The 24,356-nt window shown below is 36.1% G+C and overlaps 1 protein-coding gene across 8 annotated transcripts in view; it reads left to right on the forward strand.

Annotated features, from left to right (window-relative positions):
- Positions 1-23,820, forward strand: part of LOC111154116 (pumilio RNA binding family member 2) — a 101,795-nt gene extending 77,975 nt beyond the window's left edge. For 4 of the 8 annotated variants that reach the window (XM_022513510.1, XM_022513513.1, XM_022513517.1 and 1 more), the window contains 8 exons: positions 10,186-10,453; positions 11,659-11,788; positions 13,292-13,426; positions 16,697-16,834; positions 17,856-17,981; positions 18,213-18,334; positions 19,469-19,661; positions 20,850-23,820. In XM_022513510.1, the coding sequence (XP_022369218.1) occupies positions 10,186-10,453; positions 11,659-11,788; positions 13,292-13,426; positions 16,697-16,834; positions 17,856-17,981; positions 18,213-18,334; positions 19,469-19,661; positions 20,850-20,981 (1,244 nt within the window). In that variant the 3' untranslated portion in view covers positions 20,982-23,820. The remainder of the gene's footprint in view (positions 1-10,185; positions 10,454-11,658; positions 11,789-13,291; positions 13,427-16,696; positions 16,835-17,855; positions 17,982-18,212; positions 18,335-19,468; positions 19,662-20,849) is intronic. The other 4 variants (XM_022513511.1, XM_022513515.1, XM_022513512.1 and 1 more) reach the window with 1 other exon arrangement.
- The last annotated feature ends 536 nt before the right edge of the window (positions 23,821-24,356 follow it).

The following is a 24,356-nucleotide window of genomic DNA, read 5'->3' on the forward strand; positions in this document are numbered from 1 at the left end:
TTACAACGTTTGGGGGTTGAAAAATTCATTATTATAAAGACAACACCTTTCTTACGTTGATGTATAGATTTATCACAGTCTCAAGAATTTTTCAGGCTTTTTAAAGAAATTGACAAGCTGATTTAAATAATGTAAACGGAAAGACAGCTGAGAACAGTCAAGACAATCTTGAAGGACCAAGTTAATATCAAAATAATTACTGTAAATTCACAGTAACTAAACTTGTGACATTGGCACAAGGATAGGTGGAATAGAATAGCGGATCGGGAAATAAACCTCGTTTAGTTACCTGATTTGTGCCCACTGTGCCACCCTGGCATATTTGGGAAGGACGGTCTTTTTAGTAAATTGGACTAGAGCAATTGAATATCCAAATAGAGAAAGATGAACTTTGACTCCTCTTACACACTACACACAGACAGACACACTTTATTCTCAGAGAAATTAAATAACTTGCTTATAGTCACAGACTTAGTAAAGAACAGAAATCTTGAACCCAAGCCTGTCTGGTTTACAGATGTCACACTGCTTCTCAAAGAATGCTTTTATTTCTGTCTAGTATCTATCTAAATAAATATTCCCTAAGTTCAGAACTTTTTTTTTTTAAAGTTCAGAACTTTTAATAAAATAGTTGTGAGTTGGTGGGAAAAGTGAGTTTGAATATTAGTATATTGGCAGCTTTATGGTTTTTCACTTGTTAACAACTTGTTAATTGACCTTGAATCTGAATTAAGTAATTTTTACCTCATTCTCTTAAAAACATTTATAATTAATTTTTAAATTAAAACTGATGATACAGGGTCTTCTTTATGTGATATTTTATATAGAACAGGAATTAGCTTAATTTATACTGAGATTAATCCACATTTTATGTTAATCTTTCATGGGTAGTTTATTGACCTCCATTTTAGAATTTTTGTGTCTGATCAGAAATTTTACTTATTAGTTCATTCAGCCAATAAAGAACACCTACGTGCCGCACTCTTCTTGACTAGAGATGCTTCTTTAAGGAAAAAGACATCATCCTTACCCACCATCATGGAGTTTGTAGTGTTCGTAGTTCGTAGTGTTGTGTCGAATGTAGTAGACATGTATACCAGCACTGAAAATATAATGATTGTAGTGCTCTTTCCTTATTGCACTTTAATTCCATTTTATAAAAACATAATGAGTCTCTCCATTGGAATTACCATCTTTCCTTATTGCACTTTAATTCCATTTTATAAAAACATAATGAGTCTCTCCATTGGAATTACCATCTTTCCTTCATATAAACTTACCACAGATTATACTTATATTAGAATTATATTAGAATTCTGGGTTTATTTTAGATAAGAAGCAAGAAAGCCCAGGCCTTTCTCCACAGCTTTTAAAGTATTCAGATCTTAACAGAAATTTGGGTAACTGAATTTGAGGGATTTTGTTTCTTTGTTATTTTATTGATGAAACTGTTCTTAGACTTTGGCTACTTTGCTGTTTCAGAAATTATTTTACATTCTACTTGGATTTCTACACTAAAGCATCGTTTGGTTGTTCAGTCAGTGTGTTTTCTGATAAGTGTGTTAGGATCATCTCTTCAGAATACTGCTCTTTGAAAAGCTTCATGACAGGAATTTTTATTTGTGTGTATGTGTGTTCTGTGGGGTTTTTTGTTGTTTTGTTTTTGGTTTCTGGAAATGAGTTTAGGTCTAGGTTTTTCTGGGTTAAATGTATCTTTCACATTACCTTCCCAATTCAGCCCTCTTCCCACTAGTGTAACAACCCCATCATGAGAGAAAATTAGTGTGCCTGTGTTCGTCTAGGATCAAAAGTTTTTGTTTTCCCCAGTAAGTCAGGGCAGCTGACCATGAAATCACAACAGGAAATTTTTAAAAGAAGTACAGATGTTGTATGTAGCCTGATGGTTTGTTAACTGTCACCAAAAGTATTAGCCAAAGAGGAATTGAAGTCAGTTCTGAAAGGGTGGTTTGGATCAGGCAGTCAGTGAAGTTCACCCCACTACTTAGGATTTGGGGCTCATAGGCAGTTTTGTTTTTATTTTATTTATTTATTTATTTATTTAAGATGTATTTATTTATTTATTTGACAGAGATCACAAGTAGGCAGAGAGGCAGGCAGAGAGAGAGGAGGAAGCAGGCTCCCCGCCGGGCAGAGAGCCCGACTCGGGGCTTGATCCCAGGACCCTGGGATCATGACCTGAGTTGAAGGCAGAGGTTTTAACCCACTGAGCCACCCAGGCGCCCCTCATAGGCAGTTTTTAACGTGTCCTCATTTCCAACAGAGAGGTAGCTTTTCCTAAAGATTAAGGTGCAGGCAGTTTCTGAAACCAAACAAAAAGTAGCCTTTTTGTTGGAAAAATAGGTATCAGTGAGTGAGTTAGTGATAGAAATGATGTAATACTAGTCTGAAGACTATAGTTCATATGTTAAAATGCCAAGTCTGTTTAAATGCTCTTTTTTAAAGGAGGGAAGGTTATCAAATATCTTGTCATGATGGTCTCCCTCTTTATATTTTTAGAAAGTTTACACCTAATTAGAGGCTAAAAGGTAAGGTTACTTTAATTGCTTCTAGAAAACAATTATAAGCAGTAGAAATGGAAACAACAGATTGTTATTTTGGTTTGTAGTTTGCATCTAATGTTTGCTTTACATATTGTCATAAGATGTACAACTTAAATGTTGCATACCAGCCATGTTCATGCTTTTTGCTTTATATATTAATCTATTAAAAATGATGTGGAAGACTGTGCTTTTTTTTTTTTTTTTTAAGATTTTATATATTTATGTATTTATTTGACAGAGACAGCGAGAGAGGGACTGCAAGCTGAGGGAGCGGGAGAAGCACGCTTCCTGCTGAGCAGGGAGCCCAGCCCAATGTGGGGCTTGATCCCAAGACCCCAGGATCATGACCTGAGCCGAAGGCAGATGCTTAATGACTGAGTCATCCAGGCACCCAAGACTGCTTTTAACTAGAATTGTATTGGTTTGGGGGGCACCTGGGTGGCTCAGTTGGTTGAACATCTGACTCTTGGTTTCGTGTCAGGTCATGATCTCGGCTGTGGGAACGAGCCTAGAGTCAGGCTATGCATTCAGCAAGGAGTCTCCTGGAAATTCTCTCCCTCTCCCACTGCCCCTCCTCCCTGCTTGCTTGCTTGCTCTCTAAAAAAACAAGTAAATAAAATCTATGAAAAAAACCACATTGGTTTTTAAACTCACTGAAGCCTCAGTCTTTTTCCAGTAATTCTTTGTCTTTATATGGCAAATATCTAGTTAATAATGATTAGAGAAATTTTATGTGATTTATTCCCCATGTAACTTGAAGCATATCCCAGATTTAAGGACATCATACGGCGTTTAATGTTCTTCATGAGGTATAGCAGAATGCTTTAAGTGAATTACTAAGACATAATGGTTAAAAAAAAAAACCCTCAGTCTAATTATTATTTATGAATCCTTAAATAAGGTATTTAGTGTCTCCAAGCCTATTGTGTCACAAGTAAAATGGAGATTATTTCCTTGTCCCATAGGGTTGGTAAGAAGATAGCATATGTATTAGTTTTCTAGGGCTGCTGTAACAAACTGCAACTGGGTGGCTTAAAACACAAATTTATTGTCTCATACTGCTGAAGGGTAGAAATCAAATCAAGGCAGGGCCATGTCTTTTTGAAGACCAGAGAGGGCAGTCCTTGCCTTTTCCTAGCTTCAGGTAGTTGCTGGCAAACCTTGGCATCCTGTGGCTTATTAGCTATATCACTCTCATCTCCGCCTGCCTCATCATGTGACATCTCCCTGTGTGTCTCTGTCCTAAATGTTCCTCCTCTTAAGAGAATACCAGTCATTGGGTAGAGGCCCAGCCTAATCCAGTATGACCTCATTTTAACTTGGTTACATCTGTAAAGACCCTATTTCCAAATAAAATCAAATTCACAGAAACCAGGAGTTAAGAATTAAACATACTTTTGGGAGATTCAGTTCAACCCTGTATAGGCTGTCCTCTGGCTTCCCCGGTTCATGTTTTGCCCCCATGCAGAACATATTCACCCAAAACCAGCAATCCCAGTAGGCGGAACCCATCCTCCCATCAACTCAGAGTCTAAAATCTCATCTGAATAACTCAGAACTAAGTCCAAATTTCATCTTCTCTGTCAGGTGAAACACTGAATATGGTCCATCCTGGGACAAAATTCTTCTCTATCTGTGGACCTATGAAACCTACAAAACAAGTTACCTGCTTCTAAAATACTATGGTCGGACAGGCATAGGATAGACAGTCCTATTGGAAAAGGGAGAAATTGGAAGGAGTGAAGCAAGCGTGAAAGCCAACGCGACAAATCCTGTCTGTTACAAGGCCAGAGAATAATCGTCTGTGGCTTAGATGCTCTGTCCTCTAGATCTACTGCTGCCCCACCTCTCTAGCCTCTGCATCTTGGGCTCTGTGCTCAGAGTCAGTCTTCATTTTGTCCAATCTCTGATCCTTTCGGGCCAGGCTGGCAGTATTTTTGTTGATAGAAAATTCTTAAAAACATTGTTGGTCTGCCATTAATGTCAAGAGATTGTCCAGCCACACCCATTGGCTCTCTGCTGTCAGCATTCTATCTCGATAACCTAAGATTTTTTTCCATATCCTCAAATGCTAGTTTTCTTTTGCTTAACAGTTCCTTCAGATTACCTCTTTCTCTTATTTTACCATCGGCAATTAGGAGAAACCAGAGCATACCTTTAACATATTGCTTGGAAATCTTAGCTAAATATCCATGCCACTTCTGCTTTCTACCCAACAACACGTTTCAGTGTGGTTTCCCTGTTTCCTGTGACATGTTTTTCATTTTCGCGAGACCTCACTTGCGGCATCTTTAGCATTCATATTTCTACCAACGTTCATGACAAACATACGTGTTCTCGAAGACGGTAGTAGCTTTTGATAGGTGCTCATCACATCTATCTGAGTCCTCACCAGCATTGTCTTTAATACCCACATTTCTGCTGTACCTTTCAAGGCAGCTTAGCCTTTTTGTTAAGCACCCCCAAATTCTTCCCAACCCCAGAGTCACTTCATTTTTAGCGCTTTTTTAGTAGCACTTTACTCTGAGTACCAAAATCAGGGCGTGTTTCCCAGGCCTGGTAGGGCAGATTACCCCAGCTGAGTGTCTTAAAACAACAAACTCAGGGAGGCACAATTTCAAGACCATGTAGCATTTTATGCAAAGTTCACATTCTCTGTCCAAGAAAGTGTGCTCAATAAATGGTTCCTGCCTTTTTAAAAGGACCCTCATGGACCCTCAGGGCCTAGTGCATAGTATCAGTTAGGAATATTAAGCTATTAAGTGGACTTTCTAAAGTAGGTAAAGAAACTGATTATGTTGAACACATAATAAACCCTATTTAAAATGATGGCACAGCTTAGGACAGAGTTCTGACCAGTGTGTCCTTCAAGAAATTTTTAAAGTTAGGATTGTGTAACCAGCATCCCAAAGTAATTCATGTGCATACTGAGAAGCACTGCTCTGAAGTCATTTTTCCTACCAAAGTATAACATATGCATATAAACATAACAAGTCAAATTATTCATGGCTGTTAACATCTGCTATAAATGTTCCATGTACTTCTTTTAAAAAGTGATCATAGAAAAAATACTGAACTGAAAGTACTACACTTAATCTTAGCCAGAAGGGCAAGAAGCGATGAACTGAAAGTACTAAGCTGACCTGTTCATGGGGTTGAAGTAACTAAAGTTAATGTCATAAAGTAAAGTAGACTGTCCTCATTTTAGATTCTTTCTACCACTCTGTATCATTGATTGTTGCCTGCTCCAATTAACTGGTCATCTTTGGTTATCAGCTTATGATTTCTTGAGCTTTCTAGAGCCTTGTCTTCTGAAACAGGCACTGTCTAGTAGCTTATATGTAGTTGTACCCTTTTTAGGGCCCCAAATCTACTAGGATTACCATTTTTATTTGAAATAGGGGGTTGACAACCTGGTATAAAATGAAACCTTGAATTATCTCAAATTATAATTCATTAGCCTCCAAACTCTTCTATCAGAATAACCTTCAGATTTGAGTTTTTCAAAATTTTGTTTTATTTTCTTAAGATTTTATTTATTTATTTGACAGAGATCACAAGTAGGCAGAGGGGCAGGCAGAGAGAAAGGGGGAAGCAGGCTCCCTGCTGAGCAGAGAGCCTGATGCAGGGCTCGATTTCAGGACCCTGAGATCATGACCTGAGTCAAAGGCAGACGCTTAACCCACTGAGCCACCCGGGAGCCCCTCAGATTTGATTTTTTTAAATAAAAATTACCCATGGAGTAGGTCTTGAGTAAGGCTCACAAATCTGTATTTTTAAAAGAATACACAGATCTGATAGGGTGAGGAACTGCCATTCCAGGTCCTCAGGAGGTAGAAAATCATGAAAAGAGTAGTCAGGTTTATTTACTTTGTGGTAGTTTCAGTTGTTACATTGTTTTTCTTCTTTGTTTTTCTTAGTATTTTATAATCTTATGTTTTTTATTAATAATAGGAAGGATTCTAAAACAATAGACTTCTCAAGGAAATTAATGAAAATTTATAAAATCATATTTCTACTAGGATAATTGTATGGTGTTTGCCTTACTCAGTTGTAATGAATGAACTTGAAAAATTCTTAGTAAATAGCGTGTGAGGGGCAGCACACTGTTGTTTCATAAGCTCTAGGCAAGAGTCCTGGCTAACTAGCTGCATGTCCCCCTAGTGACTTCATCTGTGAAATTATAGTACAAATCTCCATGTCTAATAACATTCTTATCCAAGTAATGATTAAGAAGTGGTAAATAAGGGGGGATGTCAGAGATGAATTGAAGGACTATTATCCCTTTAACACATTTGATGCAGAAACGTACCTGCTCAGCGACTACCACTAGCAATGGTATGAATATAGATAGCCTGTTTGTGTGTTTGTCTTAATTTTGGAATAATTTTAGACTTTCAGGAAAGTTGTAACACTGATACAAATACATTCCAATTCTAACCTTTACCCAGATTTTCCAAATGTTATTTTACCACATTAACTTTATCATTCTTTTCCTCTCTCCTCTCTGCATAATCCTTTCCCCTCACATCCAGGTGTTTTTTTTGTTTTGTTTTGTTTTTTGTGTTTTTTTTTGTTTTTTTGGATACTTCGGAAAGAATGTTGCAGATAGATTGTCCTTCACCCATAAATAGTTCAGTTCAGTTTTCTATAAATAAGGACATTCTTTTATGTAACCACAATTATCAAAGTCAGGAAATTAACAATGATAAAGTACCACAATCAGATCAACCAACTTATTCAAACTTTGCTGTGGGGAGGGGAAAGAGTAAGGATTGGGAAGGAGATTGATGAGGGGGCTCACATACAGCACTCACTTGTCATGGCTCTTTATTCTTCTTCAGTCTTGCACTGTTAGTCTTTTATGACTTAGGCATTTTTGAAGAATATAGGCCAGTTTTGTAAAATGTCCTCCGATCCCATAATCGGTTTTGGATGGCACACTTTCATTGTTTAGATAACTAGATTTAATGTGTTTAATGTATATTATCAGTTGGGTTTTAAATGCTTATTCCGTTTGTAAAGAAAGAAAGGTTTCCTGTCCTGAGAGAATTTTTTTCAGTTTTGCAAATGGAAATACTAATTAAGACTTCCAGGACTGAAATTCTGAGGTTTTTTAAATTCAAGGCAATTTAGCATTGTTAGACCTTTAAAGTTGGCAAAGAGTGTATTAGGTGTTTGGTGTTAGGGAGCTGATAGAATATAATCAAAGAATATATAGACATTCTGTTAGATATTAGACATACCAAATAAAATTGGCAGTCATTATTCCTGTGGTAATGTATCATGGGGGTATAATAGGAGGTAGGTATGTATTTTGAATTTGGTGTTGAAAATTTTCAGTTCATTAAGGTCAAAGAGATGTAGGATTAGGCCTTAATGTTTGAGGTAATGATAAGCAATGTATTGAGGTAATAGGAAGAGAAGTGAACAATTAAATTAGGATTCTACTAGGAAATGTGTGTGGGAAATCGGTTCAGAATAATGACTTGAAAATTAAGCTGAAGATTTTAGAGAATGTACTCTAGCAGGATGTTTTAATGTAAAGTGACATCATCAAAGTAGCTTTGGATGGGACATTGTAGTAGTTATTTGTAAAAACACACTACAATGATAAGCAGAGCACCCCTATCCTACAAAAAGAACTGTTAGAAATTCGAGTGGGCTAGTGAACAGTTCATGGCACTGTATATTCATGGAACTTTATAAATAGAAATAATAGGAGCGAGAGGGTTAAGGGTATTGAGGAAATCAGTCAGCTGAGGTCACAATCTCGGGGTGGTAGGATCAAGCCCCTTGTTGGTCTCTGCACTGGACCTGGAGCCCACTTAAGATTCTCTCTCTTTCTCTCCCTTCTCCTCTGCCCCTCCCCCCTAAAAAAAGAGTGTTGAGGAAATCAAGACAGTATAAAAACACTGAATTCTTTCACTTTAGATTTTTTTATATATCAACACTGAGATAGTAATATAGACCTTGAGTGAATATGAGAATTTGATGTTAGTGGCTTCGGTGTATAAAATGGTTTGTTAAATTACACACTTTTAAGAAAGACAGTACAGAACTGGACCTTGGGCAGTTTATGTTACATAAAATACTCACGAATATCATTGTGTACCCACTGTGTGTCAGACATTGTTTTAGGTGCCAGGTATCTAGCATTTAGGTAGGTGAATGTAACTTTGTAGCACTTAACGCTGGAAAGGGGACTGGAAAGTCATGTAAATTATAATAATGTATAATTTGGATTGTGGGAAATTCAACCCAAAAAAGCTAGAACAATGGGAACTAAAAGTAAAAGAGGAAATGTGCTAACACAATTCACTCTCCAGGATTGTAACTCTCTTACTACTCCTTGTCCCTATAACTCTTTTTGCCTTTAAATGCCTCTCTGTAACTTTGCAACTTTGAACTGACAGTGTGTCCTTGGTATCCTCTCTGGCTTGTGGTCTGGATTGTGTACTTAACACTACTCTGCATTGAGATGGTGGACAGTAGCATAAAGCTAATGGTAAATTTTGTTTGAGCTACTAAATCTGCACTTTATGGTTTTCTGTACATTTTTCTTTTTTAAAAGGACACTGTCAAGTACTTTTAAATGGTTATTTGTAATAACAATTTTCTTCTCATATTTTTTGTTTGTTTCTATTGACTGCCCTTCCTTTAATTTTCTTGTTTGGAATGGAATACTAGTTAAGGAGGTTTTTTAATTTGTCTCAAATGATCAAGATTAAAGGTTCTAGGAAAAATAAATGTTTATTTCTATTTCTTGTTGGTAAAATAATAGTATTTTATGGAGAGTATTCCTTTAAAATTTTAAAAATATTTTAGAATAAGATGTAATTTGGATTTATTATTATTTAATACTGTGGGGTTTTTTTTTTTAAACTTCAAAAAATAATCAGTGTGTTAACTTCTTTAAGAAATGGTTTTTCGGGGCTCCTGGCTGGCCCAGTCAGTAGAGCATGCAGCTCTTGATCTCAAGGTTTTGAGTTCAAGCCCCACCTTATGCATAGAGTTTACTTTAAAAAAAAAAAAAAAAAGAAAAGAAAAGAAAGATTTTCTTCACATAGAGGTATATATGACTTAATGCATCTTTTTATATGCTAGTCCAAAAAAAGTACGAGTTTAGCCCTCAGTGTTCCATTAACACTGCAGATAAATTTCAACCCAACTCTCTTTCAGTGGCTTAAAATCTGAGTTTGCTAGCTATCGTAACCTTGTTAATACTGGAAATTTTGTTGGTGGTTTCAGTGTTCTGGTATTGATACTAGTATGTATGATATTAGTTGCTATAATTGTGTTTTAAACTAAGCTTCCAAGAACAAATAAAAGTTTTGTGTATGACATTAGATGTTAAAATTATTACTTAAGTTAAACTGTCAAAAACAAATACAGGTTTATTTTTCTTACGTTTTCTAGTCTTTCCCCCCCAGATTCTATCGCCACACACACATTAAATTAAAATGTGTGAGATTTCTCTTTCAATTTTAATTTCCTGTTATAACATATAGGAATTAATGGTTAGTGGAATGAATATTTTTTGATGGAATTTTTAGTTAAGTAACTCTTAACTTGAGGAATGGCCTTGTCAAAATATTTGCTGACCACAGCTGCTTTGTTGTAGGAGGCCTGACAAATGGTAGTGGTCGATATATCTCTGCAGCACCTGGAGCAGAAGCAAAATACCGAAGTGCTTCAAGCACTTCCAGTCTGTTCAGCTCCAGCAGCCAGCTCTTTCCTCCTTCTCGACTTCGGTATAATAGGTCTGATATTATGCCTTCTGGCCGAAGTAGATTATTGGAAGATTTCAGGAACAACCGTTTCCCAAACCTTCAACTTAGAGACTTGATTGGACACATAGTTGAGTTTTCTCAAGACCAGCATGGTTCTAGGTAGGTGATTATCATTTATGATACTCTGCACTGTATTTTTGCTTTGAAAATTACTGCCTTGTAAGAGCATATTTTTCTTGCCTGGGGCCATTTAATCTGCGTGAAAGTTGGAAGTTTTTAAAAAATAAATACCTGATAAGGATTTTTTTTCTTTGGTATTAGGACAAATGATAAAAATCAAGGTTTTTAAAAATTATTTATGGTTTCCCAGTTTTCTATAATGAGAATATTTTTATAGTGGATGTATAGCAGTGCCTTTTTATTAGATTATTTTTATTACTTTGACTCACTTTAATTTTCCTTTTAAAATAATGCTCTGAAGTACATCTCTGGACTAAAGTACTTGTCCCTGATGTAGACTTTGTCTTAAAAAAAAAAAATTATAAAGAAAGTTAAATGTTTGTGCTCCTTTATAGATTTCTATTTGATGTGATGTGGGTTGAGACATTTCACTTGTAACACATTTATTAAATTTGAATTGTGTTTTCCTTTTATAGTTTTATTTTACCTCCCTATGGTTGAAAATTCCGTTAAGAGTAGCACATCAACCTTGTATCACTCACCGTGGGTAGATTTTATTTGTAAGAGCTTCTTTTATTGGGGCGCCTGGGTGGCTGTCATGGAGTGTCTGCCTTCGGCTCTGGTCAGAACCCAGGTTCATGGGATCCAGCCCTGCATTGGGCTCTTTGCGCAGTGAGAAGCCTTCTTCTCCCTTTCCCACTCCCCCTGATTGTGTTCCTTCTCTCACTCTCTCTCTTTATCAAATAAATAAATAAAATCTTTTTAAAAAAAAGAAAAAAGAGCTTCTTTTATTATGCTCTAAGCCTAGATATTATTTAGTAATATTATGAGAAAATATGTGAATAACCAATAAAATATCATTTTTCTTCATTGATTATAATGCAACCAGGACTAACTTAAGTGTTAAACTTCTTTATGTCCAGACTTTTTACCTAACTAGTAGTTACTTCAAATTAAGCTGTTATAAAAGAAAAAAAAATAATCAAGGTGGTATAAAGAAATGCTTCATAACTTTTGTCTTTTTTGCTTTAAATTGACTGTTCACAGTACTAAATGTGTTAGTACTATTTCTGGAAATAAATTTATGTGTATATATGTGGGGATGTGTAATAATACTCAAGTCAGATTTTTACAGAAGCTGTTTCCAGTGTGTTGTCATGGCTTGTAAAATTTTTTCTACATAGATTTATTCAACAAAAACTAGAGAGAGCTACTCCAGCTGAGCGACAGATGGTATTTAATGAAATTCTACAAGCAGCCTATCAATTAATGACAGATGTTTTTGGAAACTATGTTATACAGAAATTTTTTGAGGTAAGCACACATACGTGTTTGTATATCTATCCAACTATATGTTTTTAATGCTTAGAAAAGTCCAGGAAGTTGGGTAAGAGTCATTTTCATGTAAAAACTTGTGCACTTGGGGGGCATCCTGGGTGGCTCATTTGGTTGAGGGTCCTTTTTTGGCTTGGGTCATGGTCTCAGGGTCCTGGAATCAAGCCCACATTGGGCTCCCTGCTCAGTAGGAAGTATGCTTCTCCCTCTGCCCCTCCGCCCGCTCATGCGCTCACTCTCTCTCTCTGAAATAGATAAAATCTTCAAAAAATAACATATATTTTATATATATAAAGCTTTATATATAAAGCTCATTATGTGCACACACACACAGACACACATCTATATAAAACTCATACATATATGAGCTTGGGAGAAAATACTTGCAAATGCTCTATCTGATAAAAGATTTTATATCCAGAATATATAAAGAACTCCTAAAACTCAACAGAAAGACAACCCAATTTAAAAAAATGTACAGGGGACGCCTGGGTGGCTCAGTTGGTTAAGCAGCTGCCTTCGGCTCAGGTCATGATCCCAGCGTCCTGGGATCGAGTCCCACATCGGGCTCCTTGCTCATCAGGGAGCCTGCTTCTCCCTCTGCCTGCCATTCTATCTGCCTGTGCTTGCTCTCTCTCCCTCTCTCTCTCTAACAAATAAATAAATAAAATCTTAAAAAATAAAAAAATTAAAAAAAATAAAAAATAAAAATAAAAATAAAAAAATGTACAGGAGGGGGTGCCTGGCTGGCTCAGTCAGTGGAGTGTGCCATTCTTCATCTCAGGGTTGTGGGTTCCAGTCCTCTGTTGGGTGTAGAGATTATTTAAAAAATCTTTAAGAGGACTTGAATAGACATTTCTCTGTAGAAGATACACAAATAGCCAGTGAGCAGCACATGAAAAGAAGCTTGCACAGTTAACATCAGAATATAGTTGAGAATTATCTGGTTTGAATGTATGGCTCAGAAATTAAAGGAGATTTTGTTTGTTTAAAGTGAAGACGAAAGATGTTTAAAAGAATAACAGGTGGTTAATGTATTAGTAACAAGGAAATTATAGATAGTGAGACTTAACCCCCCAAAAAGTAATAGTTATTTCAGGCAGCTATGGATTTATCTTAATTTTTCTTTTCTTTTCTTTCTTTTTTTTTTTTAAAGATTTTATTTATTTCAGAGAGAGAAATCACAAGTAGGCAGAGGCAGGCAGGCAGGGGGGAGGGGGCGGGAGCAGGCTTCCTGCTGAGCAGAGAGTCCGATGTGGGACTTGATCCCAGGACCCGGAGATATGACCTGAGCCAAAGGCAGAGGCTTAACCCACTGAGCCACCCAGGCGCCATTAATTTTTTTTACTCAAATCCTCCTTCCTACATGATTACCAAACGTGATATTTTTAAAATAGAATGAATAGGCTGCAAACAGTGGGTTTTTCAGGTTTAATGAAATGATATTATGATTTATTTTAACATTAATTTCTTTTCCATCAGTTTGGGAGTTTGGATCAAAAATTAGCCCTCGCTACTCGTATCCGGGGTCATGTTCTGCCTTTAGCCTTGCAGATGTATGGCTGTCGTGTTATTCAGAAAGCATTAGAGTCTATTTCATCTGACCAGCAGGTAATTGTAAGTTAAGACAAAATTTTTGTATTTTATTTGGTTTTTGAATTCTTACTTTATAATCTTGGAGTGAAAATTAAATATTTCCACAATTAGAATAAAATACTTAAAAAAAAATCTGTCTCAGACAGTTACATTATTGTTATCCAGTAGATCTTTGATCTGTCCTTCATTTGCTTCATCTTTTCATCTTTAAGTGAAGATACTTGAGTGCCTCCTGTGTGGTAAGCAGAATACTGCATGATGGGTATTTTTGCTATACTTGCTTATTTGATTTTCTGTAGTACCAGGAATACTGTTCACTATTTCCAAAGTGTACTTAGATTGTACTTAGTTCTATCATAAGAATAAAAAAATGTTTCGTTGAGTAGAGTGCTCTTTATTTTTAAGTTTTCTTTTAATTCCAGCTAACATACAACTGTGGAGCACTTCACAGATTTGTGTGTTATCTGTATACAGGTGCCATGCTAATCTCTGTACCATTCCCGTTTTAGTATATATGCTTCGGAAGTGAGCACAAGAATAAAAAAAGAAATTTTAAAACCAGTTGCATTCCTATATGCCACTTAAAAATTACATAAATAAAATTCTTAAAAATTTAATAAAGTTCTTAAAAATTTCGTTTAAAAAGTTCTTAAAAAATTCAGTAAGAAAAGTAACCTAAGAATTTTATTAGCAAGATTCACAGTTTTTAAGGTAAAGAGGGAAGAGAACACATATAAATTAAATGGGAATATACTGTATTCTTGATGAAAAAGTCTATTAAAATTTTATTTTAAATTTAAATAAGATTAATGCGAATTCCCATCATGTGCTCATGGGAATTATAACTGATCAGAATAGACAGGAATATTAAGAGGATGAGGATAAATGCTGATCTGCTAGATTTTTCAATTGCGAAGCATTATCACTAGTGTGGTTCTTGTAGGAGATTAGGCAACCTTTAGAAATGGAATTCATAACCTCAAATAGATACCATTATATAAAATATATATGTGTGTGTATATGTGTGTGTGTGTGTATAAAACTAGTTTATGTAATACAGTAAACTTAGAGTAAAGGAAATAATTATTTCTTAAAGGGCATTGGTAATTAGTAAATTTGGGGAGAGATTACATTTGATTCTCCACCCACATATATTATTATATAATAAAGTAAATTCCAGAATTAAAAATAGTAATAACGCATACATGGATGTGTGTGTGTGTGTGTGTGTGTGTGTGTGTGTGTGTGTGTAAAAATTTGTGAGAAAATAATATTACTTCCATGGAGGAAATCCTGAGTTGTAGAGTAATTGAAGATATGTCACAATGGAGAAGATCGACAAATTTTGATTATTGTAGATGCTTACATAACTGCTCTACCGTAAGTCTCAAGCTCATTTAGATACTTTAAAGAATGAGATCTTGGGCGCCTGGGTGGCTCAGTTGGTTAAGTGTCTGCCTTCGGCTTGGATCATGATCTCAGGGTCCTGAGATCGAGTCCTGAATCTGGCTCCCTACTCTGGGAAATCTGCTTTTCCCTCTACCTGTCCCCCTTGTTCATGATCGCTCTCTCTCTCTCTTTCTCTCTCTCAAATGGATACATCAAATCTTAAAAAAGAATGAGATCTTGCCACTTGAAATAACATGAATGGGTCTAGAAGGCATTATACTAAGTGAAATAAGTCAGAGGAAGGACAGATACCTTTGATTTCACTTATAACATGGAATCTGGTAAACAGAACAAACAACAAACTCTTAAATACAGGGAACAGACTCTTGGTTCCCAGAGTGGTGGTGGGTGGCAAGTGGGGGAGGCAGTAGGTGAAGGGGATTAAGAGGTATAAACCTTCAGTTAAAAAATTAAAAAGTCAAAAATAAAGTCATGGTGGGGCGCCTGGGTGGCTCAGTGGGTTAAAGCCTCTGCCTTCGGCTCAGGTCATGATCCCAGGGTCCTGGGATCGAGCCCCGCATCGGGCTCTCTGCTCAGCGGGGAGCCTGCTTCCCTTCCTCTCTCTGCCTGCCTCTCTGCCTACCTGTGATCTCTGTCTGTCAAATAAATAAAAAAAATAAATAAATAAAATAAAGTCATGGAAATGGAAAGTACAGTGTAGGGAATATAGTCAGTAATGTAATAATGTTTCATGGCGACTGTACCTTTTGTGGTAAGCAGTGTGTAGGGTATATAATTGTTGAATCACTATGTTGCACACCTGGAACTAATATAACATTGTATGTGGATTATACTTCAGTAATAAAGATATCTTAAATGTCTTTAATATTTGAAAATATAAATCAGTGAGAATAAGCCTTATGTGCACCTGTTAATAATGGTGTTCTTTGGAGACTTTAGAATATTTTATTTTGTTACTTAGTTTATAGCTAAACATCTGTGTTATATCTTAGCTTAACAGAATTCCTGTAGAGTTACGTCAGTATGTAGTTGAGAGTTTCTTTGGGTGAGAGAGACTTTAAAGTGATACCTTCATATACTGTTTGTACTCCATTTCTTCACAGTACTATTTCCTGTTGGCACTAGTAAGGGATACTGATTATCATGTGGCTGCCTCTGTTTTTCTCTAAGGATTAAGATGTTTATTTAGTAAAAGGCTTATAATTTTATTTTAAAAAATGAGGATCACTAGCTGGAAGAAAATGCAGTTAGTAAATAAACCTTACTCTAAATAAGCTTAACCTTACTGGTAAGCAAAGAAACAAATGAAGGAAGTTACTTTTGCCAGTTAAATTAAAAAAAAACTAAAATTTCCCTAGAATTCATTTCCAAAGAGACACCTAGGTGGCTCAGTCAGTTAAATGTGTCCAACTCTTGATTTCACTCAGGTCATGATCTCAGGGTTGTGAGATCAAGCTCCACATCGCTCCCTCGCCGTCTGCCCCTCCCCCCACTTGCATGTACTCTAAATAAGTAATAAATTTTTTTTAAAAATTTAGAAATTATTTTTTGAGGGTGGGGGTTGCTAAGTAGAGAAAACGTATAAATTCTGAATTATATATATTGTTAGCTGAGAAGGATGATGTAGAAGGTGTATACAATGAAGAGAATTGTTTAAATATGGCAGATTTAGCATCACTAGCTTATTTTTCAGGAAGTGTCATTTACATTACAGTCCTATAAAATGTTTTGATCTCACCATCAATGACTTGGACAGGGGCACATTTTAAACTTTGATATCTAAAAAATTGCAAAGAAGTTTTGAGTATACTTTTGTACTCTATATTGTTAATCCTGATATCTTGCCTGATGAGGTAATTTTGTAAATGGTCTTTTTTGCAGAGTGAAATGGTAAAGGAGCTAGATGGTCATGTACTCAAATGTGTGAAAGATCAGAATGGAAACCATGTTGTGCAAAAATGTATTGAATGTGTTCAGCCACAGTCACTACAGTTCATCATTGATGCTTTCAAAGGACAAGTAAGATTGATTTTTGCTTGCTAATTAGTTAGGGCATTCTTTTAGAATTTGAATGTTAACATATTTCTCGTAAGTCACAAGATTACAAACATACAAGACGAAACAGTAAATGTACAGTGATTTCTGCCTCTTTCATAGAGTGCATCAGTTAGATAGCTTCATTTTTTTTGAAGCTGAAAACTATAGAAATAGGAGTTTAATAATATCACTTTAGGATTCCAGCTCTTCGAATTATAAACCCACCCGTGTTTTCCAAATTTTTAGGGAGAAGGAAAGGAAGGAAGACTTCAGATCCTTTAGTAAGACACAGAAACTAAATACCAATAAGTAACTAATACATAGTAATAAATAGCTGCTAATTATATCATGACTACCTCGCCCTGCAGTCTGCTTTCGTTATTACATGCCCTTCATCTTCTGGTTTGGTACCTTTTGTTCAAAATGTCTATTAGCTCCTGAGGTGCCTGGGTGGCTGTCAGTTAAGCATCCTGCTCTCAGTTTCAGCTCAGATGATGATCTTGTTGTGGGATTGAGCCCCATGTTGGCCTATGCTCAGTGTGGAGTCTACTTCAGATTCTTTCTCCCTGTCCCTCTTATTCTCTCTCTCTCTCTCAAATAAATAAATAAAATCTTAAAAAAAAAGGTGGGGGGCTGCGTGGCTCAGTCGGTTAAGGGTCTACCTTCAGCTTGGGTCATGATCCCAGGCAGCATCAGGCTCCTTGCTCAGCAGGGAGCCTGCTCCTCCCTCTACCTGCTGCTTCCTCTGCTTGTGCTCGCTTTCTGTCTCTCCAACAAATAAATAAAATCTTTTTTAAAAAGGGAGAAAAGAGAGTATCTGTTAGCTCCTAAGCTGAGCACCCCGCTTTCCAGTCTTTACTAACAGGTTGATGGTCATACTGAAGGTGACTCCCCACCCTTCTATTTTAAATGAATTCTGCATGTCCTCAGGAACCTGTCTATCTCATAAAACTTTCCAACAATGTCAGATAATGAAAATGTATTTCTTCCGATTGTTTTTAAGGTGTTTGTACTTTCAACTCATCCTTATGGCTGCAGAGTGATCCAGCGCATCCTCGAGCATTGTACTGCAGAGCAGACCTTACCTATCTTAGAAGAGCTCCACCAACACACAGAGCAGTTGGTTCAGGTATCAACTCCCTAATAGTCTTAAATGTTTGTGTTTTTGAAAATGGTTCAAAACATAGGCAAGTATAATGTATTGCTAATGTAGAAACACATAGTGAGACAAAAACGTGGCATATTCTCCTGACTGTATACTGCTGAATTTTTAGAAAAAATAATTAACATCTTTTTAAAGAATAATCATTATTCTTAAGGAATGACTTAAGGAAAGTAATTTTTAAATATCTGTACTTAGGATCAATATGGCAACTATGTTATTCAGCATGTACTGGAACACGGGCGACCTGAAGACAAAAGCAAAATTGTTTCTGAAATCAGAGGAAAAGTGTTAGCCCTGAGTCAACACAAATTTGCCAGGTATTGCAATATTTTCTGATTCCAAGGGTCAGTTCTTCTAATTCTTTGGCTTTTATTACTAAACAAAGTAATACATGGAGACTGACATTAGAACATAATCTTTCTTGGGATACCTGGGTGGCTCAGCGGGTTAAGCGTCTGCCTTTGCCTTGGGTGTCCTGGGTTCGAGTCCTGCATCAGGTTCCTTGTTCAGCAGTGGGCCTGCTTCTCCCTCTGCCTGCCGCTCCCCCTGCTTGTGCTCTCTCTGACAAATAAATCTTCAAATAAAATTTTAAAAATAAAAATAAAAAACTTTAAAAAACATAATCTTTATTTTAGGAGGGGGGAAAAGCACATACCGAACGTTGCTTTTATTCTCACATGACAAATTTGTTTGCCCACAAATATTCCATTTTTAAAGTCTGTATTCAGAAAATGATTTGTCTCCCCAGACCTATAAGTGCAAATTCCTTAGTGCATGTTAATGAAAATCTCAGACCTTACTGATGACATGGTTTCCTCTTTTTTGAACTATAATCATTATTTTAAGAGGCATATAATTAAACTTGTGAGTATCCAGAGTGCGTTCTTCTATGATACTAATTTCTGTTTTAACAGTAAAGGGTAAGAGAATTACAAGGGAATACTATCTTGACTTACGTCTTCCGATGTGTTGAGCAGATTCTTTCAAAAGCAAGGATATTTAGCTGTAAAGAAAAAAGTAACAAAATACAGGGTGCCTGAGTGGTGCAGTTAGTTAAGCATCCAGCTCTTGGTTTTGGCTAAGGTTGTGATCTCAGGGTCAAGATTGAGCGTGGAGTTAGTCTCTGTGTTTAGCCTGGAATCCAGTTGGGTTTCTTCCTCTCTTTCTGCCTTTCCTGCTCCTGCAGGCGTGTGCACCTTCCAGCTCTCAAATAAATAAATCTTCAAAGAAAAAAGTAAGACTGGGTGGCTCAGTCTAGGCGTCTTCCTTTGGCTCAGGTCATGGTCCTGGGGTCCTGGGATCCAGCTCTGTGTCAGGCTCTCTGCTCAGTGGGGAGTCTGCTTCTCCCTCTCCTTCTGCCTCTCCTCCCCACTCTTCTCCACCCGCCCCCCGCTTCCTCTCAAATACATAAATCTTTTAAATAACTTTCTGTGTATATACTTAATTTTTAGCAATGTAGTAGAAAAGTGTGTTACTCATGCCTCCCGTGCCGAGAGAGCTTTATTGATTGACGAAGTTTGCTGCCAGAATGATGGTCCTCACAGTGCCTTATACACCATGATGAAGGACCAGTATGCCAATTACGTGGTTCAGAAGATGATTGATATGGCTGAACCTGCTCAGAGAAAGATAATCATGCATAAGGTAATACAGTTCATAGCACTTAAAATAGATGATTCGTTTGTGTGACTCAGACTACAGTTTTAGCTTCCTAGGTTTTAATTTCCTCTTCTGTTATAACTGGAGGGGGAAAAAAATAATCAGTGGATAACCTTTGAAAAATGTAGGTATGGTGTACCATTTCATTATATTCCTAAAGTGATCTCAATAAAATTGCATTCATTCTTATCTATTGACCTGTCTTTAGCATTCCGTTTTATTTAAATATATTTGGTTTACCGTAATACATGGATTGAACATTAATTTTAAAATCGAATTAGGTTTTCTCACTAACCTAATACATTTTCCTAAAGAGAAAATTTATTTTGATTGGGTTTTTTTTTTTTTTAAACAAGCTATTTTCTCCCTAGAATCTAATGATTCTTTTAAAATGCATTGATTTCCATGGGAAAACTGCTAAAAAGAATCTGGACAAAATGCTACATACTCAAATCTTTTTCTAAATCAATTCATTTAAAAAACAGGTGCCTAGGGGCGCCTGGGTGGCTCAGTGGGTTAAAGCCTCTGCCTTCGGCTTAGGCCATGATACCAGGGTCCTGGGATCGAGCCCCATGTCGGGCTCCCTACTTAGTGGGGAACTTGTTTTTCCTTTCCCTCTGCCTCTCCCCTGACTTGTGCTCTTTCTCTCCCTCTCTCTTTCTCAAATAAAATGTGTAAAATATTTAAGAAAAATTTTTTTTTGCTAGTCTGGGTAGAAAGATAATATGATTCTTTTCATTTGCATTTTATAAACTATTAGTGAGATTTTGAACAATTTAAATGTATTAGCCATCACATATCTGATTGCTTATTCATATCTTTTGCTCCATTTTCTATTGAATTTTTATCCAAGAGACTTGAGCTAGAAAATTCTGTCGTCATCAACTTTTTAAGAGCTTAATAGTTCACTAGCGATGCTTTCCTGCTGTGTTTGGAGCCCCTCTGCTGTTTGCATTTGTAATAGTGTAGAAGTAGCCGTTTATTTATTTATTAAACAATTGTGAGAGTAGAAGTTTGGAGAGATTGACTAGAATGAACTGCCTTTGCAAACAACTTTTCTTTAAAGGATTTAAATATTAAAATCCGATTATTCTTCTAAATCACTGAGATTTAGGAGTGCTTTTTTAAGAAACCAGAAAATAAGATTTACTAAGGAGATTATTTGTTTTTCAGATTCGACCTCACATTACTACTTTGCGCAAATACACATATGGGAAGCATATACTGGCCAAGTTGGAAAAATATTATTTGAAAAATAGCCCAGATCTAGGGCCTATTGGAGGACCACCAAATGGAATGCTGTGAAGGGAAAAGAGAAAGAAGATGATGTAACCATGTGAAAAGAATGTTTCTTTTGTGAATTATCAAAACACAACTCAACTATGAATCTTCAAAATTTTTTTTAAAGCAAAACTATTTATTGACTTTATTCATCCATTTGTAAATTTTTTAAGGTTCTTGTGTATATTTGGGGGGTGGGGGTGGTGAATTATAAATTATATTCAGCCCTGAGTGGAGACCTATCAGATTGGATTGCTGGCAAAGCACAGAATGCCTGTATATGATGTAACTATCAAAAAAAAGCTGTCACATATTTTGTAAATTTTTACCTTGTAAAGTCACAAAAATAGTTTTTAAAGGAAAAAGTACAGTATTCTTTTAATAAACTGGCTTGCAGTCTGGTAGGTCTGTGGACCCCATAGCACAACAGGTTTATAGAGATGTATATAGAAATATAGTCCTTAATTTTTTTTTTGTCCTTCATGTGAAGCCTTTTATAACCGATTAACAATCAACTGCATAAATATTATTAATATTTTAAAAAAAAAGTTAAGTTGTATTTTGGTAATTCACAAACTATCATGCAAATAAAAACTCGGCAACTAAGATAAGAATTAAATGATTTGAGATGAAAAGAACTTATATTATTTACAGGATGTGATTTTAATACAAATACTGCCCTAAAACGTCTCTGGCAATGTACAGATGTATATACTCACATATGTAATTGTTGTAAGAGGTAGAAAAAAAACAAAATCATGGTGACACTTCCATTCAGTTAAATGCACTAATTGAAAAGTTAAGTCCCTTTTTAACTTTTCAGTTTGGTTTGCAATCTGAGAAAGAGTGGAAATTTGTATATTGTTTTGCTTATAGAATACAAGAACATGTTGAGGAAGTGTTGAGCTTTATTTTGCTTTTTCATAGTAGATTTTGAGAAGGTAGGAACCAGATAGAGGTGAAAGGGGCCACTGAAAAGTGAATTTGATAGCTCAACATTTAAGCATGACTACATATTCAGATAGCTTTTTTTGCTTCGTATAAATATATGCATTGTGTGTGTAGTAATAGATGTAACTTTACACTTTGAAAGCAAATCTTGTTTCAATGTTTATTATAAAAGCCTTGCTAATTTAGTAGTGATGCTTTCCTTGGTTGTACAGGTGTACATTTGTAAACCTTCATGCTGTAAATGGAATTCATTTTATCTCTTTGGGAAACCTTTGCATTTTAGTGTACATTTATGTCCCTGCCCTCTTTGACCTGGCATATAGTGTTGTATAATGTAAATTTATTTCTCCAAATTGAGAGTGATTTTTTAAAAATTTTTTATCTTTATATGGTTTCAGAAGTATGAACCAGCTTTCTTTTTATTATTGTGGGGAACATTTTCTTTTATAACATAGTTGTTGACTGTTAATATGGACATACTAGGATTTGGATCACTTTCAAGAAGTCAGGGTATTGTGCATAATAGAAAGTATTGGACTGAGATATTTGGTTACCATGGAGGCCAATGCTTTTTCCATCTTATTAAATGTGATGTGATTTTTTTCTTTGTACAGAAGAGTACTGTATTTTTGAATAGCCTATTCCCAAGTAAGAGCAAATCTGTATGATAACATTTTTTTCTCTGGACATAAGACATAACAGTAACATGATGTACATTTACAAGCGGCCTTATGTACATTTCCCAACAATCTTTTTAAGGCAAAATTGTGACCATATGTGTATAATTAAAATCGTTTTTAATCCTTTGCCTATGAAAATATTTTGGAAAAAAAACCTTGCTTTGTATATTCAGTTTCTGAAAGATAAAAGAAAGTGCTTTGTATTTTGTTGAAGTCAGTATTTTGTATAAAACCATTTATGTTGACCCACTTCTGTTTAGTGCTGAAAACTAATGAACCATGCTATCTCCTTCGATTGAACATGTAAGGGATTTTTTATTAGAAGTCTGCAGAAAAAAAGCATTCTTCTGAGCACAATATTGAATATAAAGGTTTTATCACTTAGCTGTTCATATCATGAGCCTAAAAATAATGGCATAAAGTTTGGGGTGCCAGGCATACTTTTTCACGTTTGACATTGAGTTATTCTAATTTTCTAACCCAACATTCCGTGTTGAGTCCATTAAATCCAGCCACTTGTCACTGCCCCCTCTCCTAGTCATACTGGTTCATAGCGTGTCCCAGTCACAGTGGCAGAGCTTTCCCCCCACATGTAAAGCTGCTCTCTCCCACCCCATCCTACTTTGTTTTGCCAGCCTCAGAGTGTCTTGGCCCCGTGTTGAAATTTGTTCCCAGTATCAACTCATGATTGTGAGCTGATACCCAAGTTGTTCTTGTTGGAGATTGGTAAGTGACTTTCCTGGATTTGCATAGTTGAATTCCTGGTTTTCCTTTTTCCTACCCTCTATTGGCACGGGCAGTTACCTCTGCAAATTTAGAAAGCCCTAGGGGATGGCTGGGAGATGGAACCTTCTTAGGGTTTTGACGTTTCCATGTATCCCAGTGTTGACACCCCAAACTTCCCAATACTTTGGGGCCTATTCTAGAAGAATGTGTATTACTGTAGAAATTTTATGGTCTGCCATTTTGGTGCCCGCCTCTCTGATTCCACCGTAAGTTGGTTTGGAGTTTGCTAAAATCAGAACATCACATTTCAGAATAAAGAAACTTTAATTGGGCAGAACCACTTAGACTTTACTCTTGAGTGTCTCCTTGTGATCCGGATGGTTTCTGGGCCAGTTTGTCTAAGTCCTGGCTCTTCGTGGTTCATATGAAATCATGTTCTCTTCACTTTGTATATTATGTATAAATTAGAAAATGAAAAATGTGTGAATAACATTGTATGAAATAAACCTGGTCTTGTGTTTTTCTCTAGATAAAACACCCTTCTGTACCTCAATTATAATTCAGATTGCCCATTCAAGTTTACTCTGATTTAAGGAAAGGCAAGTATTTTTATCACATGGATGCAAATCTGGGGCTACTGATTACTCTGATGGTATTTCTATCTTTTGATTAGTATTTAGGATCTCTTGTCTAATTACATAGAGTGATTACACACTTCATAGGATGAAACTTTTAGCCTGTTTCCTTGATAAAATGATACTCAAGGTTGTTTTGAGGATTAAATTAAATCGCTTACCTTTACCTATAGGTGTTTGTTTCCTTTCCACACGAACTTTCAGAGACTGTTGTCTAAAGGAGAAAACAGTTTGGGTTCAGGCTTGGATTTGAAGTTTACTTGCGACTTAGAAACCTTGTGACCTTGGGTGTGTTAACTCAGCCTCAGTGTCACCCCCTGTACCATGGATGAGTACTATTTAGGTCATTGATTTTAAGAGTTGAGAGTATCTTAAAAAGATACGTAGAACATAGAATGCTAGTATAT

This window comes from Enhydra lutris, unplaced genomic scaffold, assembly GCF_002288905.1.
Source record: "Enhydra lutris kenyoni isolate GAN:26980312 unplaced genomic scaffold, ASM228890v2 scaffoldscaffold35, whole genome shotgun sequence".
NCBI lineage: Eukaryota > Metazoa > Chordata > Mammalia > Carnivora > Mustelidae > Enhydra > Enhydra lutris.